Source organism: Alosa sapidissima, chromosome 20 (genome assembly GCF_018492685.1).
Source record: "Alosa sapidissima isolate fAloSap1 chromosome 20, fAloSap1.pri, whole genome shotgun sequence".
In the NCBI taxonomy this organism is placed as follows: Eukaryota; Metazoa; Chordata; class Actinopteri; order Clupeiformes; family Clupeidae; genus Alosa; species Alosa sapidissima.
This window is the reverse complement of record NC_055976.1, coordinates 8183820-8195654: the sequence shown is the minus strand read 5'-3', so window position 1 is coordinate 8195654 and position 11835 is coordinate 8183820. Positions and strand designations below refer to the sequence as shown.

Sequence of the window (11835 nt, the reverse complement as noted above, 5' to 3'; positions counted from 1 at the left end):
TGCATGCAGGAAATGGAATTGAAGAATTAGATGTAAGTGTGGCTGAATCATGGTTGATGACTCTTAATCTTGACTAATCTTTTTTTGTCTAAATCAGGATTTACATGAACAACATGGGTGAAAGCATGCACTCTGGTTTTTGTACTGAGATGAGTCAAACCAAAAAATGGGTAAAATCCAGAAGAAAAGTGAAGTGTTTCGTAACATTTTTTTATTTTATTTATTTGATCAGTACAGACCAAATACAACCTGTCGTCTGCCTGACTCCACTCTGCACAAATATGAGTAATGTTTAAAGTCAACATCTAACCTGTGTGCATATTGACTAAAGGCATTGTATGGCTGTTTGCTTGGGTATTAACAGAAGTGAGTGAAATCGTGGACTTTCATTGGTGTTTTATTGCTATTCTGAGGGACCCTTTAAAAATCAAGTGAAGAGAGTTGAGATAAAATCGACATGGAAAAGGAAGTTGTGTCAGTACTGTCTGTACTGTCTGTTAGTGTTAGCTTTCAGGAAATTCTGATTTTCACCTGGAGTGGTGCGTACATGTATGGAGTTTATGCGTGTTTGATGTTAATACCTAATACAGACCAGATGTAAGGTTTTTAAACAGCCTGGTCTCAATCTATACGGTACATTATACAGTATATATAAATACATTACAAATGTATCACAAATGGATTCTGTTTATGTTCACTTTACTTTGTATTATCACTGTGATTTATGTAAATTCCCATATATCCTTCACTTCTTTTTACATGATGGATACATTGGTGTGTATGTTCATTAAATTATATATTGTCTTATTACTCCGAGTTTACTGAGTTTTCACAGGCTTTTCAGAAGTGTGTATAAAATGCTCGTAGTTGATCTCGGAGATTTTTGTATGTTTTATTCAAAGATATTATTCCAGCCACAAGAGGAAAGGTGTAAAGAAAATCCAGTTAGTTACAATCATTATTTCTCCCAACCTCTGAAACTAGACTTACATCCATTAGAAAAACTAAATTACACCCACAATGCACTACAAACACCTTGCAGTCAACAATTGAAGTTGATATTCAGCTTTGTACAGAGTGCTACACTTTATAGCATGAAAAGCAGAGAACGGTACAAAACAGGTGTAATACTCATTCAATGTCAAACAGTCCATTTTAAGCAATGTAAAATGTACACTAAAGTCAAACAACTTTCTCAACAACTTAATTCAACTTACTCAACAACTTACTCAACTCAAAACTCTTAAGGAACTCTTATAGGAAATAAGTTCCTATATTTTCAATAAAACAACACCAAAAAACAACAACAAATAAAACAATAGCAAAAACAATAGCACAGTTACAGACATACAGTATCCAGCACAGACACACAATTTTAAAATGGATGAAGAGAGGGTACCTAAAATAATGGGCATACAGTACATATATAGTACAGTACAGTACATGTATATCAGACAGACAAAGAAATGCACAGTTTAACAGTTAAAAGTAAAGCATCTACAGCCGTATCCTTCAGAAATGACACAATTCATACACATTATACTTTCATGTTTACTCAAATACACAAGTGCTCAAAGTACCAAAGCTTTGCATAAAACTTGCAAATGTACTTAGACCAAAGTATGCGTAGAAATCTCAGTTTTCATTGTTCATGGGAATATCACCTCGGCACAGGTTGAACTCTGACATGTGCTTCTACATGACGAGCAATGCCTTTTTCCTTCAGAAGAAATTGCCGGAAATTCACAGGGGTTCTAGTAGTAGGTTCTAAAGATTCTCCTGTTGTAAAGGTTCTGCTTTTCAGGAACCCTGGTCCAGGGCCAGGTCCTGCAGTTGTTCCTGCACGTCCTTGAGCTTGTTCTCCTGCTCCTCCACATCTGGAGTCGATTCAGCCTGCGGTTCCGTCTCCGGCTCTTCACGTCCATTCTCCAGGTTCTCTGTGCTCTCGAAACACCCAGAGTCCCGTGGAACCTCAGGCTTCTCCTCTGTCTTTTCCTCTTCCTCCACATCAGACTCACCCTCATCTGACAAAGAAAACAGAGTCACCATAAGCACATGGTATGGACTTACATTTAATGGACTGTTAGGATTATAAGGGTTAAAATGATGTAGGCATACTGGAACAATAATAGTAATAGCATGATAAGTAGTAGTTGTATCATTATTTATTTTCTAACTATTTATTATTATTATTATTATTATTATTATTATTATTATTAAAGAGTTTGGAGCTCACATTCGTGCAGCAGCTCCACGGCGGTCAGTATCCTGGTGCGGTACTCGGGGTCAGTGATGTTCAGCTCATTCAGGTGGGACTCCTTCAGGCTGCCGAAGTCCTCCAGAGACTGGAAGCCCTGCATGGACAGCAGGGAGCCCAGGTCCTGCACACAACACAATGAGTTGGAGAGACTGGAGATTGGTTGAGCCTGTCATTCTAAGACCTCAGCCCTAGACAGATGCATTGTTTTGCTATGGCTATGTATTTTCTGAGAAGATCAGAGTGGCATGTTTTGAGCATGTACTTCTATGCTGTGAATTTCTTTGCCCACATTTCCCATGTGTTTGTGTTGGGGGAAACAAGATTGCATGCAAACAGGAGTTTACAGAAGTGGGTCTTACGGTTAGGCCGATTTTGTCCAGGACTTCCTCCAGGGTTTTGGGTTTGGGTTTGTTGCGGCGGTCCTGGCTGGAGAACCGCTTCCTCTTGGCCGGTGCGATCTCCTCGGGCATGATGGTGACGTAGATGAACTTGAAGGAGCCTACTTTGTTGTTAAGTTTGCCGGTCCAAGTGCCAACAGGAGGCTTGTCAATGATCTGAATGATGTCACCTTTCTGTGGAGGGGAAAAGGGTGCAGATATATATTCAGCATTCAGTACATCTGACTGTACAGTCAATCAAATCAGATAATGCCAAATTACATAAAATAGATGTTTCTCCATACAGTCCGAATTCAGATATTTGTCCATGCAGACCTACATTGGAAGTGAACAAAAAGTGGAGGTTTCTTTTTCCTGTAGGCAACATTCAACACAGTTACTGTGTGCTTCTGTAGGTAGCAGTATTCAGGAGTGGCCAGGACCATATTTACTTCAATCATCAACCTGTGACTTGAACTCCGCTGAGGTTGAGTTAGCATATCTAGGGCTCCGCTGAGGGTGAGCTAGCATATCTAGGGCTCCACTGAGGGTGAGCTAGCATATCTAAGTCTCAAGTCTGTGCCATGCCAAGTGTGCTCCCCCCAATGAACTGAAGCCAGAGGCTTTTAATGATCATAACCAGCAGAAACAGAAAGGGAGGGGACACAACCTCTGATGATGTTATTCCCTGCATGACTTTCCCTTTATGTTTCTTGCACTGAAGTAACCAAAGAAAGATGGGCTGATCTGAGCTGGTCTGAAGTCAGCTGGTCTCACCTGTAGTTTCAGGGACTCAAAATCGTAGGGGCTGGGGGTGAAGTCGGTGTGCACCTTCGCTCTGCCACAGAAGGGCCCGCTGTATGGGGCCGGCGTGCTGTCGTCCAGTTTCATGCTGTCTCGCTGGCTGTAGCCACTGTCCAGACTCTGTCTGTCCCCACCTGAAAGACACACCAGCTCATATGGTCAGTGTGAATCCCAGCATATGAGCATGTCACTCATCACAGCATTCAAGATCTGATTTGTGTGTGTGTGTGTGTGTGTGTGTGTGTGTGTGTGTGTGTGTGTGTGTGTGTGTGTGTGTGTGTGTGTGTGTGTGTGCGTGTGTGTGTGTGTGTTTAGAGAAGGGCTTTGCATACATCCTGAGAGCTGTCGAGAGACCGGACTGGGCAGCGTGTCCCCAGAGCCATTGGAGCAGACGGAAGTTCGTTGTCCTGGAGTCAGATCGGGAGTGAAGTCACTGGACGCCGGGGACACAGGTCCGTCCTCCCCACTGTCTATCTGTGCAGAACATCACAAAACACCTCAGTCAGTCACCCTTGTTCGTAACCAAGAAGGTCAGCAAAATGATACCAAATGAAATGGTCAGTGGGAAAATATCTCTGTAGTTTCATAGACAAAAGGAGGGTCACCGCCTCTAGTGAACACACCAGCAATGTCTAATATGGCCACAAGGGGGCACACTTGTCAATCTTTTTGAAAGCACAGCTCTCCGCCTCTTGGTTATTTATTTTGCAATGCAGTTATCTGTTATTGTTTAAAAGTGACAAAAATGGAGACTCATGGATCAGTGAATGAATGTTTGGTCCATTACCACAATTCACAACAGATCAACTATCTGTTCAAACATTTCAAGCGACCAAACAACAGCATGTGACCAACTGGTGTCCGACACTCACTCCTTCCTCTGCCAGAGCCTTCTGGACCATCTTGGATGTTTTGCGAGTCATGGTACGGGTGATGATTTTCCTCCACTTCCCTGGTTTGTTTTTTCCAGTGTCTTCATGGCCTGGCCCCTCAGCCTGCAAGATGACAATGACAGCGGTCATACATCAGTAGGATATATTTTTAGTTGAGAGAAGTTAGATTCTTGGGTTCTATTAGAATTTTCATGTTCAGGTCAGCTGTAGTGAAATCAGCTTATCTTATTGTTTATTATGAAGGAAATGAGCAGAAATGTTCAAAGTGAACTCCCTGAACTGCATGCACAAACAGGATAGGAAATAGGTTTGCAGGTTTTACACACACACACACACACACACACACACACACACACACACACACTGACAGTGGTGATGAAATAATGACAAAAGGTGTAACTTTCAGTCTAACACTGCACAGAACATCATATGAAGTCTTAAGACGGTGTTCTGTGTCAGGGCCACTGCTGATTAAGCTGTAAGACTTCAAATTCCATGTGGAAACGTTGTTAACACAGGACCTTAAAACATGAACCAATTATTATTATGGGATTTTACTTCTGGCTTATTCAGACAAGCAGTTTGCTTTGTCAAGCTTATCAGTGGGGCTAACAGAGACATGCAAATGCTTGGGATATGAAAATGACTCAATCAGTTCAGAAAAGGCGAGAATACTAAATATGGTGACATTCAATCAAGTGGTGACATTTTAAAAAGTATTTGTTATAGACAAAAAGCATGAGGTGCAATGATGAACAGTAATAAATATACACAATACAGAATTCCAAAAAATGAACATTAGAGAGCATTTCTAGTTTCTATTCAATCTTTGTTCCTGACACTATCAACCAATATATATTATAGACCCTTTCATCAATAAAAACAAAAACAATGCTTGAACGTTCTATTTGGGCCCCAATCTACTTCCTCTGCATTAAGATAACATATGGAATGTTAAAATGGAAGTCTTGTGGGGCCAACTATGATGCTGATAATGGAACTCTCTTGAAAGAGTCCATAGACATATTAGAAATGTTACTATAGGCACAGGAAATGATACAGATTAAAAGCTAGCGCACAGCCACCACAATACTGAACCGCCTGGTGTGTTAACTTGAAATAGCTCAGACTTCCTGTTAAACAAAAGACATTTCTGCAAATGTGTTCAGCTTCACGATCGACTCATAAGGTCGCACCTCTGCATCTCCCTTAATCTCTGATCGGGCCTTTTCCACACACACATGCATGCGGTCTCATCCACCTTCTCAAGCCTGACAGACATACTGAGAGGGATATCCCCACTAAAAGGTGCAGCGCACAAGATGTTCTGATCTGCTGACTGAAGCTTCGGTTTGCAATGACCTTCATCTTCTTGCATAACAGTATTGGTAGACACCACCACCATAGGCTATAGTCACCACACAGTGAGTCACCAGAGCCCCTCGGCCTCAGGCTGCAAGGCTGACAGGCACTGTGAGAGATGAGAGGTGGGCCCAGGGCATTCAGTGGAAGCTCACGTGAGAAACCACAGCAAACAGAGAGAAGACACATTTCTTAGCCACTTCTGCGTTGATAAAGTGTGACAGTGTATTCAGGCCAAATGTACAGACGTAGATGGAGTTATTTATGGTGTTGTCCACATGATAATCTTAAATGATGGCATGTGCCTTGCCTGATTAATGTGGAACAAATGGTTCAGTGTGATGGAGGCTATTTAGTGACTGCTGCACTCTGACACACTAAATGAAAAGACTGTCATCTCAACTGAACTCTGCAGTTTCTCTGGACTAGATAGCTCATAACGGGAAACACACTAACCCCTATAGTGTTGCAGGAGTTGATCTTATTGCTCAATACATGATATTGTATAGACCAGTGCAAGCAGCATATAAGGTCTTTCTTATCAAACTCAGTTAAAGGTTGTTTCAATAGTTTTCTCATGTGTTGTTTGTTTTACTTACGAGGGGAAAGGTTTTCTGTACACTGTTTGAGTTTTGTTATGGCTCATTGCTAGTACTTCCATTTTTGTGCACTTTTAGGAAGCACAGAGCAGTTCCTATATGTATATTTATGTTCTGCCTGACATTTAGTGTGTCTTATTATGACAATGTCTGCACAGGTAAACAGCCCTAATTCAGAAAGAGCAATCAGTAATCACTTTATTACACTAGACTGAACTCGCTCCACTCCATATGTCTGTTTGTCGTCGCTTATCTTGTTTTTCAGTGTCAAGTCCCCCCCATGCCACTGTCAAGATGAGGGACGACCCTAACTCTAACCCAGAAATACTCATCATAGGACATATTGTCACGTATGGTTGTGTAGTGTTATGGTGTGGGTCATTGCAGCTGGTTTGGTAGGACACTTACGGTCTCATCCAGGATGGATTCTGGGTCTGCCACCACAGGTGAGGATGGCTTGGGCTTCATGAAGTCTTTGAAGCTGCTGGACCTTTGCAGGGTCAGCTGTATGAGAGAAGACAAAGAAGACATGCAGAGAGGAGAGAGAGAGGAGGAGGGCAATTAGATAGCAGGCTGAGCAGATTGGGCAATCAGTGTAAGTGGTGATTACCGTGTGCACTGACCAAAACAGCAAGGAATGTCAATATTTATAATGCTACATTGATTACAATTATCTATGACAAATCCCATCTGTTAAATAGGCATAGGAGGACAATCATACTTTGTGTGATTTTGGACATCCCTTTGTTTTTAATCACAGAAATCAGTTTTCCTTTTAGTTGCAGAAAGAAAATGTTTACTGCTTCAAGGTTCATTAACCATTACTATTTGCAGCCCATCAAAACAGAAACAGATTAAAAAAAAACCCTCTTCATGAACAGAACGAGAGTTAGATAAGGACCCTGCTCAGGCGTAGGCCGAAACCTAAGATAAACATAAGATAGACATGATCATATACTGATATTCAGCTGTGTGCACAGCATCCTTTATCTTTACACAGCAAGCATCAATGTCCATCACGCTGTATTAGATAAAACAATATCACTAGATGCTTGTAATGCTAGCCATTAAATGCTTCCATTGGACTTTGAGTGCATACGCTGATCAATATTTACTGTCCATAATGACACACATTTGCAGAGAGAGACAGACAGAGAGAGAGAGAGAGTGAGAGAGAGAGAGAGAGAGAGACAGAGAGAGAGAGAGAGAGAGAGCCATGTACAGGATGCAGTGATAACTTGCTGCTTCCCAAAAGGCTTATGAGTAAGGCAGCAGTGACGCACCAGCAGAAGTAGCACTGCAATTTATTGTGTCAGAGTGTGGGGGTGACTCAACTGACAAGAAACCATTAAAACCCTACTGTGGTAAAGTAATGGTCCGAGTCTCAACACACAGACATGCAAACAAACAACACAACAAACATCTGACACACAACAAACAAACTGAAGCAATGCTGTTGCTGAGTGCTTGGTGGAGTCTCAGAGAACAGTACTATGGCAGCTGTCTATGATACTACACAATGGACCAACTCCAGAACCCCACAACTCAACCCATGGTGGTGATTGGAGTGTGACCTCTAAGTGCTGAAGTGTCGCATTACTTTCTGTCAGTTACTCTCTTTTTTTTTCTTTTATCGTCGCTCCTCACTCTTCTAACAGGAAACAGGAGACTCAGCGCCAACTGCCGTGCAGAAGCCACCGGCATAAAGCTCGTCTGTCTAGACCTCAACCAGTTGATTACATAAAGTGATTTGAGGGCTTGCATGAAATATAAGCAAGTAAGGTGCTTTCATTATGTTTCATGTTGGTGGGACGAGATGTCAGCAATTCAGGCTACAGTAAGTAACACAGAGGAAAGCACATCAACGGTGCTGATGCGCAGCCGAAACTGTAAACTAGATCTGTTGGCAGGATGCAGGAAGCGCCCTTCACACAAAGTTTCATCACTTTTTCATCAGAAAACTGACATAGATTTCCATGAATCAAATCTAGCTGCTCTAAGCTGATCTTAGCTGCTCATGTGGTTTAACTAGAGAAAAATACAGCACAGCACAAATACTATCTGAGGGGATGTAAATAATCTATCTGGTATATCTGACCAACTTAGTGTGTGTAGTACTATCATGGTCATGCTAAAGCCTTATTGTCACAACGTTAACCAAACATATGTATGACTCACATGTCACATTACTTGAATGCAACAGCAGCAAACACACTTAAACAAACTTAAATATGGGGAGACATGTGTTTGTGTTAGCAGCATCACTTCAACCTGTATCAGTACAAGTGTATTTTCAAAAAGAGATTTTGGTCCACCATGAAAATATTGTCATTGCCATCACAGTCAGTGTGAATAATATTGGTCTTTTTTTTTTTAGGCCTACTGGAACATTCTGGCTCTACAAATATCCAGTGTCTGTTATTACAGTCAATGATCCATCGTCACCAAGGAAACCGTGCTATGGCGGGGCTTCTCAAACTGCAACTGGTAACACCCCTGTGATGAGATTTGGATTGAGCTGAACATTGCACCACTATTCAGAGTTACAGAGAAATTAGATCATCTTCCTCAATTATTATTTCTAACCTCAACTAGATGCACTTACATGTCTCTGCTGTTTCCTCATCCCTTCCACAAAACATCCACCATTTCATTTGCTATTACAGTAATTTCCTATGTTTTAGCTGCATTGTGTATAAACCACAGGACAGTGTTTTATGCAAGTAAAAAAAAACAACAACATATTAATACCATATTAACTCCCGCCGTGTATTAACCTCTTAGCTGAAGAAATTTTGCAAAATCAATGTATAAACCTCGGCTAATAGTTGGGAAATTACGGTATAGCTTGGATCATGTCATTAGCCAACTTATTCCTCAGTCTAAGTCAACTCTAGAAGACTTGTTACAACATCTGGTTAAGACACAAAAGACAAGTATCCAATTGAAAAGAAGGTCAGTGGTGAGCTGTGTAGGAGGAGGTGGAACCACTGGTACCAGCTCACGACAGCCTGTGAAGAAACCTCGGTTTGAGTCAAACGGCAGGTGTAAAGGTTGTGTCCCCTGGCCTCCTAATTGGTGTTGCAAGGGTGCAGGTTTTGTCAGCTAGCGGTTGTGCGTCAAGGCCAGACTACTCATTTACACAGGAAACAGTGCTCGTCTATTATCTACCAAATCAGCCATCCATGGATAAGTTTCCATCTAATCCAGACTCACTACTGTTGCTACCAAATGACTCAAACAAGACATTTTAAAAAATAAATAAATAATCTATGGTTGTTAAGGGAAGATAAAAGTCAGGAAATGTTTAAGCCTTAAGTATGTCATATGCATGCTGTTCTGTAGAGTGAAACATATGCCAGCCTAAAAGAGCTGTGGTCTACTCAACCTCACACATCCTGTTGTTCTGGCAGATGAGCAGAGTGCCGGTTTATATTACTCCTCTCACTAAGCATCAGAGCAGAGTTAGTCCTGCAGTGTAAATATGTGACTCCTGGAGTACATCTTGTTTCTCTGATACCTGTTTTTGTTATAGCAACAGTAAACTGAGGGACAAAATCATCTTATGCATGCTGAAAAAAATCATTCTTAACGGTTAACACACCAATAGCCCATCTGTAGTGTTCTGCCAACTTCATCCAGATCACACACTCATACACATTAACATGTTATTTAACTCAGAGCAGGAATGGCCTTCACTCTTACAGTGGGATTGTACCCTTCATAAACACATCCCATGGCAAAACACTATGTCAATCAGGCAACACAGTTATAGCCTGCACACAGAGACAGACAGACAGACAGACACACACACACACACATACCTTCTTTTTTTGGCCCGCCACCTGCTCCTTCTCGGAGGCATTGGAGGGCTTTCGCCGCAACATCTTCTGGACGGTGTTGAGTGCGCGTACGGCCTAGGAGACTGCCGGGGGGTCAAAGTGGAAATCCAGTCCTTCCTCTGACTCCGGATCAGATCAGATGTGTGCCGATACAAGACTGACAGCCCAGTGTGAACAGAAGCCTTTGTTTCTCTCCTCGCTGTGAAGCGCAGTGTGGGAGGAAGTCACATGACTAAGCAGGAACTTCTTTTTTTTGACAAAGGACATGTCAAGTTAGTCTTTCAGTAAGTTGGTAGAAGTTAGGTGGTAAAGTTAGTTTCAAATATGCAGCAAAATGATCAAAACATTCAACTCATTTGATTTGAGTAATAGGATTCCTCTACAAGTTTGTATCTGACACTACTGGCTGCTACTGAATAACACCTATATTAAATGTAATTATTTTCCTTTGAAATTATATCACACTGCATATTTTTATTGCTCAATTTACACAAACACATTGAGAAAAACATCACTCAGGACATCGTTGCTGCATATGTCGTGACAACAGTTGCAGAACATGTTTTTGTCATTTCTCCTCGCTTGACGTTTCTGCCTCTTGCAAAACCATCTATATTGAAACAAATACAACTCAAAATGAGTCATCCAACACTTAGCACGACAACTTGCACTTACTGGCAACAACATCTTACTTCTACAATTTCTTCTGATCACATCCTAGTCCTAACATCTAACATCATTTTAAACCATTTTCATTATGAAACTGGCAAACCTTTTTCATTTTTGATTTGCAGAGGAATGCTTTGGGGACTGAGACATGTGACAGTAATGTTTGGCAGGCCAGGGAGCACAAAGTGCAGAGACCATAGAGTCTAATGGCTGGGTGGTGGATTTGATAGTACCTGTGACTTATCTTTTGTCAGGACACCCACAGAGTCCTTGTTCTTTAAAAATGAAAGCACTAGTGAGGTTTTGTGGGTGCAGTTAGACTACAAACCTAAGTGCTCTCTGGCAGGTAAAAAGACAATGTGAGAGAGGCCACTGAACTGTCTAATGCTGGGGGGAAGAAAAACAAAGGGTAGGACTTAAGGTTTGATGTTTCTGCCTTAGATATTAGAGATTCAGAAACGTACAGGCTTAACTCTCTCTCATTCTCTCTTTCTCTCAAACATACTCACACACACACACACTTTTCTCTCTTTCACACACATACAAACACAGACATAGACAAATGCGAACACAAACGCATACACACAAACACTCTCTTTAATACAGAATAGCAGATGCACTCAAGTGGAGGAGACAGAGTAGAAACTGGGGAAATGCACCCTGCTTTGCCTATGTACCTTGCCTAATGAGACAAAAATGTGAAAATAGACTGAAGAGGAAGTCTGCGTGCATGACAGTGTATTTGTGTGTGTGCCTGTGTGTGTGTGTTTGGATATTTCTGCATTGCCGACAGACCACATGATACTAGGATGCCCTAGTTTTGCTCCGTTGGCTCTAGTGTCAAATGCAACTAGTAGGTGCGTTCAAGCCTGACCATGCATACAGCTGATGGCTAACTTCAATGCTGCTCACACACTCACACTCACATTAGCAACAGGTTTCATCGAGCGCTGCAGAACTCGCAGAGTTGCGAACGTGACATGTGAACCTTCCTATAAACCCTCTGTTGGTTTCTCACCTCACAGCGAT

The 11835-nt window shown here is 41.6% G+C and overlaps 1 protein-coding gene across 1 annotated transcript; it reads right to left on the bottom strand.

Annotated features, from left to right (window-relative positions):
• Positions 1 to 876: 876 nt before the first annotated feature.
• Positions 877 to 10318, bottom strand: sash3 (SAM and SH3 domain containing 3). Its single transcript, XM_042074038.1, has 8 exons — positions 10120 to 10318; positions 6704 to 6799; positions 4314 to 4436; positions 3774 to 3915; positions 3415 to 3575; positions 2620 to 2832; positions 2237 to 2381; positions 877 to 2024 (listed from the first exon to the last, which is right to left on the bottom strand). Exons 1-8 carry the CDS (start codon positions 10180 to 10182, stop codon positions 1801 to 1803), a joined length of 1167 nt encoding a protein of 388 aa, XP_041929972.1. The 5' UTR covers positions 10183 to 10318; the 3' UTR covers positions 877 to 1800.
• Between the last annotated feature and the right edge of the window lie 1517 nt (positions 10319 to 11835).